We start from the raw sequence: 22218 nt of genomic DNA, 5'->3' as shown, positions 1-22218 counted from the left end.
CTGTCTGTTCTCAACTGGGAATACCTCAGATGACTCAGCTGTCATTCTGGGCTCCTCCCTGAATGCAGCAAAGTGGGTACAGATTTGGGAGCAACAGGCAAACTTCAAAAAGTATGGGAACTCACAAATATGGAAACCATGAACATCAAAAATTGACAACCTTTCAGGAAACGAAGAGGAAGAAAGACTTCTCAATTTGGTTTTTATAAGGCTACCATTATTCTGGTAACCAAAACAGATATAGTAAAAGAAAAGAAAACTACAGCACGACATCCTTCAAGAACCTAAGTACAGGGGCCAGCACTGAGGCCTACCAAGTTAAGCCACCACCTGCAATGCAGGCATCCCATATGGGCGCTGGTTCAAGTCCTGGCTGCTCCACTTATGATCTAGCTCCCTACTAATGTGCCTGGGAAAACAACAGCAGATGACCCAAGTCGTTGAACCCCTACACCCACATGGGAAACCTAGAAGAAGCTCCTGGCTCCTGGGTTCAGCCCAGCCCAGCCCTGGCTGTGGGCAGCCATCCAGCAGTTGGAAGATCTCTCTCTCTCTCTCTCTGTAACTCTGCTTTCCCAATAAATACATAAATCTTAGTTTAAAAAAAAAAAAGGAAGAAAAGAAGAAGGGAAAAGGAAGAAAAGAAGGAAGAAGGAAGGAGGAGGGAGGAAGGAGGAAGGGAGGAAGGGAGAAAGGAAGAGGAGGAGGAGGAAGAGGAGAGAACCAAGTATAAAAGTCCTCAACACAATATGTGCTAGTTGGGCCAGCGCCGTGACTCACTTGGTTAATCCTCCGCCTGCCGCACCGGCATCCCATATGGGCGCCGGTTCTAGTCCCGGTTGCTCCTCTTCCACTCCAGCTCTCTGCTGTGCTCCAGGAGGGCAGTGGAGGATGGCCCAAGTGCTGGGGCCCTGTACCTGCATGGGAGACCAGGAGGAAGCACTTGGCTCCTGGCTTCAGATTGGCCGTGGGGCCATTTGGGGGGTGAACCAACGGAAGGAAGACCTTTCTGTCTCTCTCTCACTGTCTATAATTCTACCTGCCAAATAAATAAATAAATAAATAAAAACAAAATATGTACTAGTAAATTCAGCAATACAGGAATACAAGGCTTTTTCAAAATTTGAAAGTCTATGTTCTCTACCACTTTAGGAACCTAAAAAAGAAAAGCCAAATAATCTTATCAATAAATTCAGAAAAATTAAAAAAAAAAAAACCAACATTTTTTAAAAAGGTTTATTTATGTATTTATGTACTTGAAAGGCAGAGTGACAGAGAGATCATCCACCCTCTAGTTCACTACCAAATGACCCCAACTGCTGGGGCTGGGCCAGGCAAAGCCAGGAGCCAGGAACTCCATCCAGATCTCAAGGACCAACTACTTGGGCCATCATACACTGTCTTCCCAGGCACATCAGCAGGAAGCCACACGGGAAGTCAGCACTCATATATGAAATGTGGACATCACAAATGGCGGCCTAACCCACTATGCCACAACCCCTTGTCCCTTTTTAAAAATCATTGACTATCTGTTATTCAAGTAATTAATATAATTCATTCATTACTAGCTGCTTCAATAATGTTTTTTTTTTTTTTTTTTAAGATTTATTTATTTATTTATTTGAAAGGCAGAGTTACAGAGAGGCAGAGGCAGAGAGAGAGGTCTTCCATCCACTGGTTCACTACCCAGATGCCTGCAACAGCTGGATCTGGCCAATCTGAAGCCAGGAGCTTCCTTGGGATCTCTTACATGGGTACAGGGGCCCAAGCATTAGAGCCATCTTCTACTGCTCTCAGAGAGAATAGCAGAGAGCTGGATTGGAAACAGAGCAGCCAGGTCTCGAATCACTGCCCACATGGGATGCCGGCACTGCAGGTGGTGGCTTTACCCACTGTGCCACAGTGCCGGCCCCGATACTGTTTCTTTATTTTTATTTATTTGTAAGGCAGAGCGACAGAAAGGGAGATACAGATCTTCTACCTGCTGATTTACTCCTCAAATGCCCCTAACAGCCTGAAATGGGCCAGGAACTCAATCCAGGTCTCCCATGTAAGTGGCAGGGACCCAGTACTTCGGCCATCATCTGCTGCCTCCCAAGTGCATTAGCAGGAAGCTGAACCAGAAGTAGAAGAGGTACTTGATATAGGATGCAGGTGTTCCAAGCCACAGCTTAAAACTACAATGATCCCTTTGGGGGATGAAGCAACGGAAGGAAGACCTTTCTCTGTGTGTGTGTCTCTCTCACTGTCTAACTCTATCTGTCAAATTTAAAAAAAAAAAAAAAAAAAAAACACCTACAATGATCCCATCTGCTGGATTACTCCCCGCAAATGTCAGGCACTGCCCATGCTGAAGCCAGGTCAAGACCAGGAACTGGCAGAAACCTGACTACTCAAGCCATCACTGCTGCCTCTCAGGGTGCAAATTAACAGGAAGCTGGAATCAAGAGCAGAGCCAAGAGTTAAACCAAAGTACTGCGAAATGGGATGCAGTCGACTTATCCACTAGGCCAAACATCCACCCCAAAACACTACCTGAAATTTCATTTTTAGGAGCTGGTGCTGTGGCACAGTGGGTTAACGCCCTGGACTGAAGTGCCGGCATCCCATATGGGTGCTAGTTCAAGTCCCGGCTGCTCCATTTGCGATCCAGCTCTCCGCTATGGCCTGGGAAAGCTGCAGAAGATGACCCAAGTCCTTGGGTCCCTGCACCAGCGCGGGAGACTCAGAAGAAGCTCCTGGCTCCTGGCTTCGGATTGGCGCAGCTTCAGCTGTGCAGCCAACTGAGGAGTGATCTATCAGATGGAAGACCTCTCTCTCTCTGCCTCTCCTCTCTGTGTAATTCTGACTTTCAAGTAAATAAATAAATTTTTTAAAAAATTTCATTTTCCAAGAACTTCTTGAAGTGCCCTTGTAAGCACAAGATGATAACAACATTAGAAAAGTTAACCTAATTAGAAAAAGAAATTAAAACTACAATGATACACCAGTTGGCAGTATTACAATTGCTAACATTAAAAATGCTGGTAATACCAAATGCTAGCAAAGATGTGGAGCAAGTAAATTTCACATAGACTGCTGGTGGTAGTGCAAAATGATTCAATCACTCTGAAAACCAGTTTCACAGCTTCTTATAATGTTGAGCACTTATGTACCATATTACCAAGCAAATCTCCACCTAGGTATTACCCTAAAGAAATGAAACTTACATTCAAAGGGAAACCTGCCCATAAATGTTTACTGTGGCTTCGTCCTCAAGTGTCAAAAAGAGAAACAACCCAGAAGTTTTTCAACAAGTGAAATACTGCTCAGCAATAAAAATAACTTTGATGAATCCCAAAGGCACTGTGCTAAGTTAAAGACACCAGTCTCAGTTAGCTATGCACTGCTTGAATCCCTTTATAAGTCATTCTCAATAAGAAAACTACAGTGATGAAGAACAAACAGCTTAGTGGTTGCCAAGAACCAGGGGCAAGGGGAGGATGACTACGTCATGATAGCAGGGACAGAATCTGGGGTATACCCAATTGTGATGGTAATGATTTTAAAATTCATAAATCTGTGGAACAGAAAAGGTCAACAGTTGCTGTATGTTCTCTTTCTTTAATATTTATTTATTTGAAACGCATAGTTACAGAGAAGGAGAGACAGAGAGTTCTTCTATCCAGAGGGTCACTCCCCAAATGGCTACATCAGCCAGGGATGGGCCAGGAGAGAGTCAGGAGCCTGGAACTCCATGTGGGTCTTCCATATGACAGGGTGGGGGCCCAAGTACTTGTGCCATCTTCTGCTGCTTTCCCAGGTGCATTAGCAAGGAGCTGGATCAAAACTGAAGCATCCAGGACTCAAGCCAGTGCTCAGACAGGATGTCAAGTGTCCCAGGCAGTGGCTTAACCTGCTGTGCCACTACACCAGCCCCCATTTTATTTTTAAAATAAAAAATATTGGCATATTGGGGCAGGTGCTGTGACATAGATTATGCTGCCTGCAATGCCAACATCCCACATGGGTGCCAGTTCGAGTCCCAGCGGATAAAGCTACCACCTACAGCGCCGGCATCTCATAAGGGCGCTAGTTGAAACCCAGGCTGCTCCACTTCCGATCCAGCTCTCTACTATGGCCTGGGAAAGCAGCAGAGCCTTGGGCCCCGGCACCCGTATGGGTGACCTGGAAGAAACTCCTGGCTCCAAGCTCCTGGCTTCGGATGAGCCCAGCCACTGGCTGTTGCGGCCATTTGGGGAGTGAACCAGCAGACTGAAGATCTATCTCTATGCCTCTGCCTCTTTGCAACTCTCTTTTTCAAATAAATAAACAAATCTTTTTTAAAAATGCTGGGATATTTTGACAACCACACAATAAAATACCAAAAAGGGTTAGCAAACCCAAAGAATGACATACAAAAACATTTTTTTAGATTTATTTGAAAGGCAGATATTCAAAAAGAAATGCGTGGAGGGGATGGGGGAGATCCATCTTCCATCCTCTGGTTCACTCCCCAAATGGCCACAATGGCTGCGGCTGTGCCAGACTGAAGCCAGGAGCCAGCAGCTTCTTCCGGTTTTCCCATGCGGCTGCAGGGGACCAAGCATTTGAGCCACCTTCTGGGTTTTCCCAGGCACATTAGCAGGGAGCTGAATCAGAAGTGGAGCAGCTGGACGCTGCAGTTCTCTCAGTTTGTTTCTCAAATAAATGGAAACTATAATAGATGTGCATATACGTGAAAAGACGTTGTAGTAATTCCAGAAAAGGCAAACAGAAACACAGATATGGCGAAACAAAATGGCATGTATTATGGATTGAGTAGGATCTGTATCTCCCAAAATTCATGTAAGATGTTTAAACTCTGATACCTTAATTTTTATTTTATTTTATTTTTTTTGACAGGCAGAGTTAGACAGTGAGAGAGACAGAGAGAAAGGTCTTCCTTCCGTTGGTTCACCCCCCCAGATGGCTGTTACGGCTGGCGCACTGCATCGATCTGAAGCCAGGAACCAGGTGCTTCCTCTTGGTCTCCCATGCGGGTGCAGGGGCCCAGGCACTTGGGCCATCCTCCACTGCCTTCCCGGGCCACAGCAGAGAGCCGGACTGGAAGAGGAGCAACCGGGACAGAATCCGACGCCCCAACTGGGACTAGAACCGGGGGTGCCGGTGTCGCAGGCCGAGGATTAGCCAAGTTATCCACGGCGCCCGTCCTGATGCCTTAATCTTAACAGTCAAAAGATTCAGGGTGGATATTTGATCTAATCCTGGTAGCTAGGAAGCAGGGCCAGTGGGAAGTCGCTGGACTCCTGGGTTTGATCTGAGTTCAGCCTCTGCCTCTCTACCTCCTGACTCACCATGTGACTACATCTTGGTACCCATCACAACCAGCCTAAGCCCCCACAGACACCGACCTATAGATCCACCCGATCCACCCAACCCCGAACTATCATCTCCAACTGTAAACTGAAATAAACCTCTTTTTTCCTAAAGAAGATCCTCCAGGTATTTTATTTAAGGTAACAAAGAGTGGACCTACACAGCATGTTTGAAAAACTACTCAATACTATTAAACTATCAGGCACAAAAGCAGCAACAGTAAAAAAGAAAACTGAACAGATAAACATGAGCAATATCATAATAAAATGTCTTTAATGCCAGGGCATAAGCCTTGAATTTACCCTATTGGCAAATAAGAAGGAGTTAGCAAAAACAAACAAAAAACTAAGAAAAGAAACACTGGGGCCGGTGCTGTGTCAAGTGGGTAAAGCTGCTGCTTGCAGTGCCAGCATCCCATATGCATTCCAGTTCGAGTCCTGGCTGCTCCACTTCTGATCCAGCTCTCTGCTATGGCCTCTCTCTCTCTCTGTCTCTGTCTCTGCCTCTCTGTAACTCTTTCAATTAAATAAATAAATCTTAAGAAAGAAAAGAAAAGAAACATTACAATGAAATTCACGTTTTAAAAACATGAATCTAACAACCCTAGGGAGAACAGATGGACTGAAGGGGGCTTTAATACACAGGCAGTGAAATATAGTTGTGTAAACCACAATAACTAAGCAGGCAAAATGAAAATGCAAAAGAAATGGATTTTAAAAACCCATGGGGGCCAGTGCCATGGCATAATGGGCTAAGCCTCCGCCTGTGGCACCAGCATCCCATATGGCTGCTGGTTCATGTCCCAGCTGCTCCTCTTCCAATCCAGCTCTCTGCTATGGCCTGAGAAAGCAGTGGAGGATGGCCCAAGTCCTTGGGCCCCTGCACCCACATGGGAGACCCAGAAGCTCCTAACTCCTGGCTTCGAATTGGCCCAGTTCCAGCCGTCGCAACCATTTGGAAAGTATATACCAGCAGATAGAAGACCTCTCTCTCTGTTTCTCCCTCTGTCTATAACTCTACTTTCAAAGGAATAAATAAAATCTTAAAAAAAAAAAAAATGAGGTTTTCAGAGGCAGGTGACCTTAAAAACATACAGGATGGGGCCAGCACTGTGGTACAGCAGGTTAAGCTGCTGCCTGAGATGCCAGTGTCCCAGTTCAAGTTCTGGCTGTCCTGCTTCCAATCCAGCTCCCTGCTAGTACACTCAGGAAAGCAACAGGTAGCCCAAGTCCTTTGGCCCCTTCCACCCACACAGGAGACCCAGACAGTTACACCTCCTGGCTCTGGCCTGGCCCAGCCCCACTGGGGCCATTCAGGGAATGAACCAGAAGATGGAAGATTTCTCTCTCTGTACCTCTCCCTCTAACTCTTTCAAATAAATAAATAAATCTTTAAAAAAAAATCACAAAGTATGATTCTAAATTTTTATATTCTGGTAAAAGAAAAAAATCAAAAACAAAAAAAGTTTTGAAAAGATTCAGTTTGAACACATGGTAATCTCTTGTTAAACCAGAGAAAACATCAGTTAAAGTAGTATAGATCAAACTTGAATATTTAAAAGAAAAAAATCTCAGGGCTCACTCCATCTCCATATTAACTTTAAATTATGACACATACATACATACACATGACAGGGAAAAAAGCCATAAATCCTTTATGCTTATTTTTCTTATAAAAGCACAAAAATAAAACATTTATTTAAAAATATAAAACAATGAATCTTCCTTTTAAATAAAGAGTCATGTTACTGACTGATAACTTCATCAGCATGGTGCTGACTGCTAATACACACAGACTTTTGCGATGTTCCTGTGTACACAAAATGCCCACAGCTTCTATTCCAGCTATGGTGAAACCCTCATTCCATTAACGCACATGATGACAGCTGTGACCTTGCCTTGGTACAAATGCATCATTTCACTATTAAGTCTGCCTACTCCGTTAAAACAAACAACAAAATCACAAGGCAAGTCACAAGATTATCATGAGAGCCTAAAATCTAAACATTTTCAGACAACTTCAGAATGTTTCAAGTTAAGCTACAAACTCCTGGGAGGTCCACCAGAAAGCTAGTCTGAGAAACATTTTCATTAAACCTTTCTCATCTGTTACCTCTTGTCTGCTAGAAAACAGAACTGAGAATAAAAGACTTCACCTGTTCTTAAGGTGTGGCTTTTATAATACAAACCAGTAACAGCTATCTCCAGCAAAAATGTCCTTAATATTTTTCAGCAATGAATATATCAACATGGAATCCTGTTTTCACAAAAGCTATCTATCATAGGGCCAGTGCTGTGGCGTAGCAGGTACAGTCACAAGTCCCGGCTGCTCCTCTTCCGATCTGGCTCTCTGCTATGGCCTGGGAAAGCAGTAAAAGATGGCCCAAGTGCTTGGGCCCCTGCACCCACGTGGGAGACCGGGAAGAAGCTCCTGGATCAGCGCAGCTCCAGCCATTGCAGCCAATTAGGGAGTGAACCAGCAGATGGAAGACCTTTCTCTCTGTTTCTCCCTCTCATTAACTCTACCTCTCAAATAAATAAATTCTTAAAAAAAAAAAAAAAAAAGACAGAATATTGTGTTAAAGAGTATTCCAGAGGCTCTTCTACGAGGATATTTCAAAAAGTTCACAGAAAACTGAATTAGCAAATTATTTTGGGGCAAAACAAATTCTCAAACTTATGCATAGTTGTTTTTTTGTTTATTTGTTTTGTTTTTTGACAGGCAGAGTGGACAGTGAGAGAGAGAGACAGAGAGAAAGGTCTTCCTTTACCATTGGTTCACCCTCCAATGACCACTGTGGCCGGTGCACTTCGGTTGGCGCACTGCACTGATCCGAAGCCAGGAGCCAGGTGCTTCTCCTGGTCTCCCATGTGGGTGCAGGGCCCAAGCACTTGGGCCATCCTCCACTGCACTCCCTTTCCACAGCAGAGAGCTGGCCTGGAAGAGGGGCAACCGGGACAGAATCCGGCAACCCGACCGGGACTAGAATCCGGGGTGCCGGCGCGGCAGGCAGAGGATTAGCCTATTAAGCTGCGGCTCCGGCATATGCATAGTTTTTTTATAACACATTTTCCATGAACTTTTTGAAGATCTCTCTATGCATGGATTTCAAAAATGTTTTGCACTAAAATAAACACATTTTAATTCTAATTTCTAAGAACTTTCAGAACTATCCTTGTGTATATGAAAATTTCAGGGGCCAACGCCCTGGTGTAGTAGGCTAAGCCTTCACCTGTGATACTAGCATCCCATATGGGTGCCGGTTCATGTCCTGACTGCTCCTCTTCCAATCCAGCTCTCCACTTAAGGCCTGGGAAAGCAGTAGAAGATGGCCCAAGTGCTTGGGCCCCTGCACTCATGTGAGAGACCCAGAAGCTCCTGGCTCCTGGTTTTGGATCAGCTCAGCTCCGGCCACTGCAGCCATTTGGGGAGTGAACCAGCAGATGGAAGACTTTTCTCTCCATCTCTCCCTCTCAAATAAAATAATTTTTAAAAAGAAAGAAAGGCCGGCGCCGCGGCTCACTAGGCTAATCCTCCGCCTTGCGGCGCCGGCACACCGGGTTCTAGTCCCGGTCGGGGCGCCGGATTCTGTCCCGGTTGCTCCTCTTCCAGGCCAGCTCTCTGCTGTGGCCAGGGAGGGCAGTGGAGGACGGCCCAAGTACTTGGGCCCTGCAACCCATGGGAGACCAGGATAAGTACCTGGCTCCTGCCATCGGATCAGTGGGGTGCGCCGGCCGCAGCGCGCCAGCCGCGGCAGCCATTGGAGGGTGAACCAACGGCTCTCTCTCTCACTGTCCACTCTGCCTGTCAAAAAAAAAAAAAAAAAAAAGACAGACAATTTCAGGAGAAGACTGACAGAATCTGTGAGGATTCCATCAGAAAATTTACAGATTGAAGAGTAATTAAAATAGATATGAAATGAGAAAAATCTAGAGGATAGGAAAATAAATTTATACTCCCTCACACCAGGCTTTCCAGCCCTCTACAGAAAATCTCACAAATGAGCCAGTCTGCTCAACACAGACACAATGCTACCTTTTGCATAAAAATTCTCTGCCACTCCTAGACAAAAGTAGCTGTCAGCCCAACTTCTACCAGCCTCCACAGTTTGGCCCCAATCTAACTTGTCTGGGTTTATCTGCCTCTACATTTCACAATACTCAAGGGTAAATTAACCATGAGTCAAACATACCCAGCATTTTTCGGTCTTTTTTTCAACTCTTCCCTTTGCCTGGAACGCCCTTACCTATTATTCACCTGTAAGGGTTTTATCCATCATCCTTGAATATCCAGGTCAAACCTTCTCTGAGACCAACTCTGCTCCCCAACCCTCCCACATTTTTGTATGACCAGTAGTTTGCTATTATGCAGCTGCAATAACACAAATTTATTTTATTTGTGATTACAAGTCTTACTATCAAACAGAGGTGAAACAACACCCATTTATCTCACAGCTCGTGTCAGGATTCTGGGCAGATCAGCTGGCTCCTGTGCTCAGGCTCTCACTAGGCTGAAGTCAAAACATCAGCTGAGGCTGTGACCTCATCCTAAGTGTGAGGTCTCTTACTGGCTCACCAGTTCTTGACAGATTTCAGTCCTTTTTGGCTGTAGACTCCAGATTTGTTTCCTTGCTGGCTTTTAGCCAGGAATCTCTCAGCAATCAGGGGCTGCCTGCCACTCCTTGCCCCCTGCCTGTCTCCAGAGGCATTTACAACATGGTCGTTTGCTTCTTTTCAAGGCCAGCAGAAGCACTTCCTCTTGCTTCAAATTTCTCTTCTCTCTGACCTCTGAACTCTGTTTTTCAGAGCTCATCTGATTAGGTCAGGCTCACTCCCTCTGATGAAAGTCAAGTGTAATTATCCCAACAAAATCCCTGTATCTCTGCTGCAGAATGTACGCAAATCACAGCAGTTATATCCACAGGGCCCACTCACTCAGAGGAATGGGGATCTCACAGAATCTCAGACTTCTTCCTACCAAACTATACGCACATGCTTGATATATTTCTTAAAATGTAGCTTCATGAATGTCAGCAGTAACTCCTTGGTCTGCCTTCTGTGACACAGTGAACTCCAGGACAGCAAAGACAGTATGTTGCTTCCCAGAGGCTCCAACGTGATAGAGTAAGCAGTCAATAAACAGAAATGGATGAGAATAAAGTGAATTTGCAGTTGACACTCTTAAGTTCAAAAGCAGTTGAAAGCAGTATGTTGTTATTACTCATTAACAAAAATCCATTATTTTAAATAAATAAAGCACAGCTGGACTTACACCTGAACATCACTACTAAGCGGGGGGAGGAGGAGTTGAAGAGATCCGTACAAATCGGGGCAGATCTGGTGTGGAGATGTCTGCAATTGTGCTGTAATGCACTAGATGGGTCTTTTGGTGATTTCGTAAACTTGTTTATAGCTATTTTAGGTCTCCGCGTTGATTCTACATTGATGCAGGGAAACAAGCAGCCAATGAGATGCCCCTAAGGTTTTCCTTTTTTTTTTTTTTTCAAGATTTTTATTTATTTATTTGAGAGGTAGAGTTACAGACAGTGAGGAGAGAGAGAGAGAAATGTCTTCCATCTGCTGGTTCACTCCCCCAAATGACCGCAACAGCCGGATCCAGGACAATCTGAAGCCAGGAGCTTCTTTCGGGTCTCCCACGCAGGTGCAGGGGCCCAAGCGCGTGGGTCATCTTCTACTACTTTCCCAGCCCATAGTAGAGAACTGGAATGGAAGAGAAGCAGCTGGGACTAGAACCGGCATCCACATGGGATGCCAGCGTCACAGGTAGGGGATTAATCTGCACCACAGCACTGACCCCAGAGGTTTTTCCTTACAACTCTCTCAAACTGCACTTACTTACTAAGACAAACATCTTTATAATATTTAGTTTTCCCATTCAGAAACATAACACGATCCACATTTATTAAGTTTTCAGCAATATTAACAAACAGTGCTTATAATATACCAAGCATTGTATGAAGCATTTTTCATATATTTTCCTTTTTTTTTTTTATTTTATTTATTTATTTATTTTTTGACAGGCAGAGTGGACAGTGAGAGAGAGAGACAGAGAGAGAGAAAGGTCTTCCTTTGCCGTTGGTTCACCCTCCAATGGCCGCCGCGGCCGGCGCGGTGCGGCCGGCGCACCGTGCTGATCCGATGGCAGGAGCCAGGAGCCAGGTGCTTTTCCTGGTCTCCCATGGGGTGCAGGGCCCAAGCACCTGGGCCATCCTCCACTGCACTCCCTGGCCACAGCAGAGGGCTGGCCTGGAAGAGGGGCAACCGGGACAGAATCCGGCGCCCCGACCGGGACTAGAACCCGGTGTGCCGGCGCCGCTAGGCGGAGAATTAGCCTAGTGAGCCGCGGCGCCGGCCCGCATTTTTCATATATTTTCAACTCATCACTTAACATCCCAAGTAGTAGATTTCATTATAATCTCCATTTTACAGTGAGGAAACTGAGAAAGCTTAGATAGTATAAAGCCTTTCAACTCCAAATATGGTCCTTGGAATAGAGCACCAGCATTACTTGGAAACTTGCAGAATCTCCAGCCACATCTCACATCTATTCAGTCAAAATCTGCATTACAGGGTGGGTACTTGGCACAGCAGTTAAGATGCTGCTTGAGGGGCCAACACTGTGCAACAGTGGGTAAAGCCGCTGCCTGCAGTGTCAGCATCCCATAAGCTTGCTGGTTCGAGTCCCGATCCAGCACTCTATGGCCTGGGAAAGCAGTAGAAGATGGCCCGAGTCCTTGGGACCCTGCACTCGTATGGGAAACCCAGAAGCTCCTGGCTCCTGGCTTCGGATCCACGCAGCTCCAGCCTCAGCTGAGGTCATCTGGGGAGTGAACCAGTGGATGGAAGACCTCTCTCTCTCTCCCCCTGCCTCTGCCTCTGCCTCTCTGTAACTCTTTCAAATAAATAAATAAATCTTAAAAAAAAAAAAAAAAAGATGCTGTTGAGATGCCACATCCCATATCTGGGTGCCTGGATTCAAGTCCCAGCTCTGCTTCCAATTCCAGCTTTCTGCTAATGTGCACACAGAGAGCAGAGGGGAAGGTCTAAGTACTTGGGTCCTTGACACCCATGTGGGAGATCTAGATTGAGTTCTAAGCTCCTGGCTTTGGCCTGGCCCAGCCCCATCAGCTGCAGGCATTTGGGTAATGAACCAGCAGACAGAAGCTCTCCCTCTCTCTTTCAAATAAATTTTCAATTTTTAAAAAATTTTTATGACAAGATTTCTACATGACTCTTATACACATTAATATTTGAGCACTGGTTTAAATAACTTGTCTAAGTTGACACAACAAATGGTGAAGTCAAGATCAAACCCAGATTGGTATGATTCAAGGTCCTTGTACTTAACCACCAGCTAATAATTATGTAATTTTCTTAAACAAGGTCCACATATTTATTGTCATGGTTATTCCCAAATGCCATTTAAAAAACCCACTTTTTCCCCATTATGTCTTTTGTGGGTTATTAGTGATTCATATGAAAATTATTTTTCCATTATCTTTATCTGTAAACCATCCTTTTACATTTTGACATAAACATACAAAATACACATAAGAGAGAAAACCCTGCATAACAATTTAATATGTTTCATGGATACAATCATAAATCTGTCAAAACCTCAAACCAGATAGGAAAACTAGTTTAAAGAATGGCAATACACAGAAAATGTTGTGCTACTATTTATAGAGTCACTAATACCATTGAACACTTACTTTATTTGAAACTGAATATGGCTAAACCAACTAATGAATAATTCAAACATCAGTGAGTTAAAGATTCCAGATGATGTTGGGCCATCACAAGTTGTGAACTCCAATGAAGTCCATCCTAGATGTAGTGTAACTGCTAGAGTGTGCACCTAAAGAACTGGCAAAGCAAAGGTCTTTCACAACATATTTTTTTGCCTAAAGGTGGCTCAACTTAGAGGACATTTTAATTAGTAAGCTTTACAATGCCCTCTGCTACTCAGGACCAAGTACATGTGCAATTACCACTAACCAATTTTAGTCCTGTTAAGTAAGGTCAAAAGTAAGAATTGTCACAGACATTCCCCAATGTCTAAATGTAACTCCAAAGAGTCTTTGTAGGCAAATACCCTAATGTGTCATGAAATAATTTTCTTTCACAAAAAAAGATATTCAATCAGACTTCAAACAAAACCCAACAATAGTCTACTAGCTTCTAAGTGAGAACAAATCTATCTCAAATTCTTGCAAGACACAAAAAAGACTCAAAATTCCTGTGCAAGAAACTAAATTAAAGGGCTGGTGCTGTGGCTTAGCAGATAAAGCCCACCTGCAGTGCCAGCACCCCATATGGGCTCCAGTTCAAGCCTTGGCTGTTCCACTTCCAATCCAGCTCTCTGCTAATGTGCCTGGGAAAGCAGTGGAAGATGGCCCAAGCCCTGGGCCCCTGCATCCTCATAGGAGACCCAGAGGGAAGTTACTGGCTCCTGGCTTCAGATCAGCACAGCTCTGGCTGTTGTAGCCATCTGGGGTGTGAACTAGCAGACAGAAGACCTCTCTCTGTGCGCTCGTTCGCTAGCGCTCTCTCTCTCTGCCTCTGTCTCTCTGTAACTCTGCCTTTCAAATAAATAAATCTTCTAAAAAAAAAAAAAAACACACAGAAAAGAAATGAGTTAAGCTCTGCAGACAACATTTTAAAAGAAACTCTTTAAGCAGCACAAAGTATTATTACAGGTATATAAACAGAATTTTCCCCTACTTGTCCAAAATAAAATATATATTTTTTATTTAGGAACGATATGCATTCAGGACCATCATTATTAAAAAGTACTTCACTTGGGCCGGCGCCGCGGCTCACTAGGCTAATCCTCCGCCTAGGGGCGCCGGCACACCGGGTTCTAGTCCCGGTCGGGGCGCCGGATTCTGTCCCGGTTGCCCCTCTTCCAGGCCAGCTCTCTGCTGTGGCCAGGGAGTGCAGTGGAGGATGGCCCAGGTGCTTGGGTCCTGCACCCCATGGGAGACCAGGAAAAGCACCTGGCTCCTGGCTCCTGCCATTGGATCAGCGCCGTGCGCCGGCCGCGGCGGCCATTGGAGGGTGAACCAACGGCAAAGGAAGACCTTTCTCTCTGTCTCTCTCTCTCACTGTCCACTCTGCCTGTCAAAAAAAAAAAAAAAAGTACTTCACTTAAAATCTTTGAGCTGGGAAACTTTTCTTAGTAGGACCCAAATATCAGAAAAAAATAAAAGACAATTTTGTTTACATAAACATTAAAAATGGGCAACAAAATACAAAAAAAAACTCCCTAAGTAAAATCAAAAGAAAAAACTGGGAAACGGATCTTCAGCACATAAGACAAAGGGCCAGTTTTCAAGATCTATCAAGCACTCTCAAAAATTAGTATGAAAAAAAAAAAAAAGGAAGCAAGAAAGAAAAAGGTAAAAAAAATTTAACATACAAGTTTACTGAAAAAACTACAGTCAATATACATAGGAAATTACTTGACATCTATACTAATAATAACAGCAGTCACTAGCCAAATATGACTATTTAAAGTAGTTAAAATTAAATGAAATTTAAAATGCAATTCCTTACTCACTCTAGCCACATTTTAAGCATACAAATGGCCACACACATGTGACTAGTGATTTCCACACTGGAGAGCACCAACACAGAACATTTTCATCAAGTTCAACTGAATAAAACAACCCCCAAACTGCTTTGCTCCTATATTACAACAGCGAACAGCAAGACTTCACATATCCCTGAGGCTCAGCAAGTTAAACCACTGCTTGTGATGCTGCTGTCCCACATCAGTGTGCTGGTCAGGGTCCCGGCTGGTCTGCTTCTGACCCAACTTCCTGAAAATGTGCCCAGGGAAGGCAGCAGCACATGGCCCTGGGCTCCTGCTTCTAATGTGGGACACCAGGATGGAGTTCCTGACTCCTAGCTTCAGTCTGGCCCAGCCCTGGCTGTTGGGCCATTTGGGAAATAAACCAGCAGATGTAAGATCCCTCTCTTTTTTTTTTTTTTTTTTTTTTATTTTTTGACAGGCAGAGTGGACAGTGAGAGAGAGAGACAGAGAGAGAGAAAGGTCTTCCTTTGCCGTTGGTTCACCCTCCAATGGCCGCCGCGGCCGGCGCACGGCGCTGATCCAATGGCAGGAGCCAGGAGCCAGGTGCTTTTCCTGGTCTCCCATGGGGTGCAGGGCCCAAGGACCTGGGCCATCCTCCACTGCACTCCCTGGCCACAGCAGAGAGCTGGCCTGGAAGAGGGGCAACCGGGACAGAATCCGGCGCCCCGACCGGGACTAGAACCCGGTGTGTCGGCGCCGCAAGGCGGAGGATTAGCCTAGTGAGCCGCGGCGCCGGCCAAGATCCCTCTCTTAACTCTTGTTTCTCCTTCTCTGTCGCTGTGCCTTTCAAATAATTAAAAACAAATCCTTGGCCGGCGCCACGGCTCACTAGGCTAATCCTCCGCTTTGCAGTGCCGGCACACCAGGTTCTAGTCCCGGTTGCCCCTCTTCCAGGCCAGCTCTCTGCTGTGGCCAGGGAGTGCAGTGGAGGATGGCCCAAGTGCTTGGGCCCTGCACCCCATGGGAGACTAGGAGAAGCACCTGGCTCCTGTTTTCGGATCAGCGCGGTGCGCTGGCCACAGCACACTGGCGGCGGAGGCCATTGGAGGGTAAACCAATGGCAAAAGGAAGACCTTTCTCTCTGTCTCTCTCTCACTGTCCACTCTGCCTGTCAAAAAAAAAAAAAAAAAAAGGAAGACTCTCTCTTACTGTCCACTCTACCTGTCAAAAAATAAAAATAAATAAATAAATAAATAAAAACAACAACGTAAGCATAGTGGTACAGTATGTTAAGCCGTTGCTGGGAATGCCCAGCATCAGTGCTGGTTCAAGTCCCAGCTACTCTGCTTCTGATCCAACTTCCTACTAATGCATCCTGGGAGGTAGTGGATAATGACCCAAGTGCTTGGGCCCCTGCTACCCATGTGGGAGACCAACCTAGATGGAGTTCCTGGCTCCTGACTTCAATTTAACCCAATCCTGCTGTTGAAGGGGTACCTCGAGATACCTTTCTCTTTCTTATTTTCTGCCTCTGTCTCTGTCACTCTGCTTTCAAGTAAATAAAAATAAGTAATACACATTTTTTTTAAAAAAAGAAAAGAACATAGAACCAGAGGGCTTTCAGAGTGTTCTTGTAAAAAGGACGAAGATGACAGATTTTTTTTTCTTTTTTAACGATTTTTATTTTATTATTTGAAAGGCAGAAGGCCGGAGCCGTGGCTCACTAGGCTAATCCTCCGCCTGTGGCACCAGCACACTGGGTTCTAGTCCCTGGGCAGGGCACCAGATTCTGTCCCGGTTGCCCCTTTTCCAGGCCAGCTCTCTGCTGTGGCCAGGGAGTGCAGTGGAGGATGGCCCAAGTGCTTCGGCCCTGCACCCCACGGGAGACCAGAAGCACCTGGCTCCTGGCTTTGGATCAGCGTGATGCGCCGGCCGCGGTGGCCATTGGAGGGTGAACCACTGGTAAAGGAAGACCTTTCTCTCTGTCTCTCTCTCTCACTGTTCACTCTGCCTGTCAAAAAAAAAAAAAAAAAAAAGAAGAAGAAGAAGAAGAAGAAGAAGAAGAAAGAAGGAAAGAAAAAGAAAAAGAAAGGAAGAGCCACAGAGAAGGAGAATCTTCCGTCTTCTGGTTCACTCCCTGAACAGCGGCTACAGATGGGGCTGCGCGGGCTGAAGCCAGAAGCTTCATCTGAGTCTCCTATGTGAGTGCAGGGGCCCAAGCACTTGAGCCATCCTCAGCTTTCCCAGCAGTGAGCTGGATCGGAAGTGGAGCAGCTGGGACTCAAACTGGCGCTCATCTGGGATGCAGGCACTGCAGGTGGCAGCTTAATCCACACCATGGGTTTTATCAAACCTTTGCACTGATCAGATTCCTAACATGCTGGCCTCCTTCCAGACGGCTTTTGTAGTATAAAAGTAATATTCTGGCCGGCGCCGCGGCTCACTAGGCTAATCCTCCGCCTAGCGGCGCCGGCACATTGGGTTCTAGTCCCGGTCGGGGCGCCGGATTCTGTCCCGGTTGCCCCTCTTCCAGGCCAGCTCTCTGCTGTGGCCAGGGAGGGCAGTGGAGGATGGCCCAAGTGCTTGGGCCCTGCACCCCATGGGAGACCAGGAGAAGTACCTGGCTCCTGCCATCAGATCGGCGTGGTGCGCCGGCCATTGGAGGGTGAACCAACGGCAAAGGAAGACCTTTCTCTCTCTCTCTCTCACTGTCCACTCTGCCTGTCAAAAAAAAATTAAAAAAAAAAATAATATTCTTTCACTGACAATAAAACTACCACCTTATCGGAGTAGACGGATCTAAGGAGAGGAAGCATCAAGGACTTCTGCAAAGCTGAGGTTATTTTCTCAGCTCCCGTCAGAACTCTAGAATTCTACAACAGATGCACCTGCCAGCAACACCACCTTTCTGGAAGTATCCAAAAGAGATTTTGATTTTCTTCCCCTCCAACAAGCCAGGAGGCTTATGGACTTTCAAGTCAGGAACATAAAAACAGGACAGAAATAATCATGAAGTTAATAATAACACAAAATGCAAAAGGCAAAATGCAGGGAAACTTCACTAATATGGCAAGGACAATCACTCAGAGTTATATCAAGTCCAGCACAGACAGACTAGTGGCAAGTAGTTCCACAAATGTAAACACGCAGCTATTGTTTTCAGAATTATGCATCTGAGGGGACTGCTGGCTTGGCAGGTAAAGTTACTGCCTGGGATGCCATCATCCCATATGGGCGCCGGTTTGAGTCCCAGCTGCTCCACTTCCAATCTAGCTCTCTGCTAATGTGCCTGGGAAAGCAGCAGAAGATAGCCCAAGTATTTGGGCTCCTACACCCATATGAGAGACTCAGAAGAAACTCATGGCTCCTGGCTTCAGACCAGCCCAGCTCCAACTACTGCAGCCATTTGGGGAGTGGCCCTCTCTGTAACTCTGCATTTCAAATAAATAAATAAATCTTTGGGAAAAAAAAAAAAGTATGCAGCTGAGCAGTTTCTCAATTTTTACCCCGTGTCCCTTACAGTGGTTTCCTGCTCTAATTTTCATGTGTTCTACAAGCCAAGAAAATTTTGCCCAGTTATACTTTCTAGTTTGTACTATAAAACAGTGAAGGTTTTTTCAAGCTGGAGATTATAAATATAATGCAAACATAGACCTAAAAGGACTCTGGACCAGTTAATATATACTCAACGAGGCATAAGAGGCCCACCCTTGTTCTTAAAGAAAAAGTTATTCAACTTGGGCCCTGCAGGACGGCTCCCACAGGAAGGATGAAGAGGAGCTGCTCTTCTATCAGTGAGGTGGTGACCAGGGATGTACCAACATTCACACGCGTGTCCGTGGTGTGGGCTTCAGGAAGCATGCTCCTCGGGCACTCACAGAGATCTGGAAGTTTGCCATGAAGGACAAGAGAACTCCAGATGTGTGCATTGATACCAGGCTCAACAAAGCAGTCCGGGCCATACCACATCCATACCACACCCACGTGAGATTGCCTAGAAAACGTAATGAGGATGAAGATCTGCCAAACAAGCAAGTAACAGACTGCTCCCCTCTGGACCTCACCCAGAACTCTATGGATCAAATTAGTCTTTCCAGATTTTAAATGCAATTTTCCATACAACTACTTAGAGAATGAAATGAGCAAACAGAATAATTTGCTATAGGGAAATCTACACAGATTAGATGTAGACTAATTCTTGCTATTTGTCACTATCTCCCAATGATCAGACTGTCTTATCCAAGGAGCTCACTACTCTGTAGGTCCTAGCAACATAAAATTAATTAACATAATTCGGGTTGAGGTCTGCTTACCTATAATTAAAATTAATCATGCTTCTTTTATTAATCAGGAAGAAAGTATCTGTGGAGGAGCAACCTTCCCACCATCATCAACAAAGTAATTTCTAGCATTTTATCCTAGTTTTACGGAGATGTACTGTAGGTGAAAATTCTCAGTAAAATAAAAGCGTTACTATTTTTTGACTTTCCACATTTCCACCTAAACCAGAAAGGCAGGATGAAGCCTCATCAACCCCCTAATGCATAAAGTTTACAAAACAAATGTGCCCGGTTTACAAAACAAATGCACGAGGCTTAATAAAATGCGGGGGAAACAAGAGACTAGACAGCAACATAACAAAACGCTAATAGACATAGCCGAGGGGTGAAATACATGATTTTTTTTAATTTTCTTTTTTATACTTTGCTATAATCTTCCAAACGTTCCCAAAGTGAATCTTTTTTTTTTTTGTATTTAGAAAAACCTCACTCAAAAAAAAAAAAAAAAAGGTTCATTTACAAGAGCTGCCCACGCTGTCCCAGCCATCACCGACATTATCCACGGCGTGCACGCGGGACCCACTCTCGCTTCCCCGCGGGCCAACCCTGTCGCTCCGCTCCCGCCTGTGTGAGGCTCCATCCCTACAGACACACGCGCCTGCACCGTTCCCGTCTGAAAAACACACAGCCCAAAGTTCCCACCGCGCCGCGAGCCGCCACTGTCCTGAGCCCACCTCTACAACTCCGCTACTACACGATCAGGGCGAGGGGAGAGCTACCGCGCCCACCCGCGGCCACCTGGCCCGGCCCCCGGCCCCCGGCCCCCGGGCTGCGGACCAGCGGAGGCCGGGCAAACTACACGTCCCGCCATGCATTGCTGCCCTGTTCGGAGTAGGTCTCTACGGAAACAGAAAAAAAAAAAAAAATCCTACAAGTCCCACCTGTTACTTCGTTTCTAAACACCTCCTGCACTTTCAGCTCCAACAGCAAACAAAAACAAAAGCCTCGTGAGCCCGCGCCGGCTGCGAGGGCCAGCGGCGCAGGGCGCCCGGGGGCGGCCGGCTCGTCTGCCGCGGCGGGCCGACTCCGCCGGGCTGCAGCAGCCGGGCTTGCCCCTCTTCTCCCCCGGGCTGGGTGCACGCACCAGCCTGCCTCCCGGCCGCGGCCAGTGGGGGCTCTCCGGCCGCACAAGGGACGAGAGCCCGCTCACGGTGCGAGCACAACAAGCCCGTCCCGAGCCGCGGCGGGGGCTCCCCCACGGAGCGGGGGCGATGGCGACGTGACCCCGAGAGGCAGCCTCCACACATCCAGGGGGCTCGTCGCACACGCTGGGAGAAGCCACGGCCCCGCCACGACCTCCTTCCGCCGGGCGCCTCCATTCCCGCAGGGATCGCAACCCCGACGCTAACCGCCGCCCTCTCCGCGCGGTTTTGCGCCCCCTCAGCCGGGTCGCCGGGCGGGCGACCTCCCCTCCTCTGCGACTGGCGGGCGGCAGGGCAACGAAACCCTCCCGGCCTTCCCTTCGCTCCCTCCCCCTTACCGTCTTGGCGGCCTCCGCCCAGGTCCTGCCCTTCTTCCTACGGCCCTTTTCCCTCATGTCGGGTCTTGAACTGACTGGGAGGCTCCCGTGTCCGGGCTCCGGCCGCCCTCCCTGCCTGCTCTGCCCTGCGCTGCTTTTCCCGCGGTGCCGGGAAAGGTGGGAGAAAGGGGAAGTCAGGCCGGAGGAGCGCCCGAGCAGAGGAAGCGGCGGGGGTGGTGCGCGGGGGGGTCTATGGGGCGGCCGGTCCTCCTGCTGCCGTTGCTACTGCGACCGCCGCTGCCATATTGGGTTCTTACTGTACAGGCAGCCGCTACGGTCATGTGACCACTCCCGCGCGGCCGTCACTACTGTACGCAGCCGGCCGCGCGGACGAGCGCGCGCGCGCCCCCGCCTCCCGCGCCCGGCCTCACAGCGAACGAGCCGGCCGTCCGCGGCGCCCGGCCACGCCCCCGCCCTTCCGGTCTCCGCCCCTCCGCAGGAGCATGCGCGTGAGGGAAAGCGGACGGCAGAGACCTGCCTGCGGAAGCGGAACTTGATCCATCCGAGAAGGCTTATCGAGCTGCGCGCTGGGCGCCTCGGTGGCTCCAAAGATGGGGGTCTTGGGTCGGGGTCGGAGGGGGTGACCGTGCCAACTGTCGCTTCCACTGAGACTCGTGTTTACTCATTTATGCTCGTGTTTACAAAAGTTATCTTAGCGAAGGCTTGCGACGGCACTCATCTGCTTGTTACCGCCGTTCGGTGAATGAGGCCGCACAAGGGCGGGTTTGCCAAGCTCAGGAGCCTGGGACTTGTGGAAGCCGGAGGTCGCCGGCTCAGAGCCCTTTGCGTCTCCCCCGGCCCCGGCACTCACACTCTGGCTGTGAATCCTCTCGTCAAGGACAGAAGTGGCGTCTCTTATCGCTGTGAGCTCAGCCCCTGGCACGGTGCCCGGAAGTCCAGGCACCTGGTAAATATTTGCCGAATGATTCAGCGGGGGCTGCAGTCAGAAGCCATTATTTCTGTTGTCCGTCAGTGCCTCCCGAGGGACCCAGCGTGGCATCTCCCGTCGCGTTATCTAGGTCTCTGTTGGCGAGTGAAGGATGTGTAGTCCCCCCCTGCTGATCCCGAAACCCCCTGCCTCCGAACTCAACTATATTCTGAAACAGGACTGAGGCTTGGGCCGGTTCTGGAGGAAAGATGGCTGAGAGCGATGGTGGAGCCGTGTGGATTAGGACGCTGTAGTTTCTATTTAACTTTACGCAAACCTAGATAGTTTAAGTAATTCCCAAGAGGGCATGGTACGGTTCTCCAGGTGACTATTAATTTAGTCTTGAGCCTTCTCCCGTCTCACTCAGAAGTGACCACGGTAGTTCTGGACTTCCTTAAATGTTCTGTTTCACTTTCACCCTACTGGAGCTCATTGTTGGTAGGATGCCAGACTATCTTCTTAGTACCCTACTCACCCTCCTACGAACATATCCCCTGTAGCTTGAAAAGTGTCTT

At 47.2% G+C, this 22218-nt stretch overlaps 1 protein-coding gene across 8 annotated transcripts in view; it reads right to left on the bottom strand.

Annotated features, from left to right (window-relative positions):
* The window catches only part of ASXL2 (ASXL transcriptional regulator 2), a 175283-nt gene extending 154206 nt beyond the window's left edge, over window positions 1–21077 (bottom strand). For 7 of the 8 annotated variants that reach the window (XR_011386742.1, XR_007918310.2, XM_051843112.2 and 4 more), the window contains exon 1: window positions 20737–21077. Coding sequence is in view for 5 of the 8 variants with exons in the window: in XM_051843112.2 (XP_051699072.2) it covers window positions 20737–20793 (57 nt within the window). In the remaining 3 variants the exon portion in view is untranslated. The remainder of the gene's footprint in view (window positions 1–20736) is intronic. The other variant, XM_051843111.2, reaches the window with a different exon arrangement.
* Window positions 21078–22218: the final 1141 nt, after the last annotated feature.

The sequence above is a fragment of the Oryctolagus cuniculus genome, chromosome 2 (assembly GCF_964237555.1).
Source record: "Oryctolagus cuniculus chromosome 2, mOryCun1.1, whole genome shotgun sequence".
Lineage (NCBI taxonomy): Eukaryota > Metazoa > Chordata > Mammalia > Lagomorpha > Leporidae > Oryctolagus > Oryctolagus cuniculus.
Note: the sequence above shows the minus strand (reverse complement) of the source record. Positions and strands in the feature narration are given on the sequence as shown.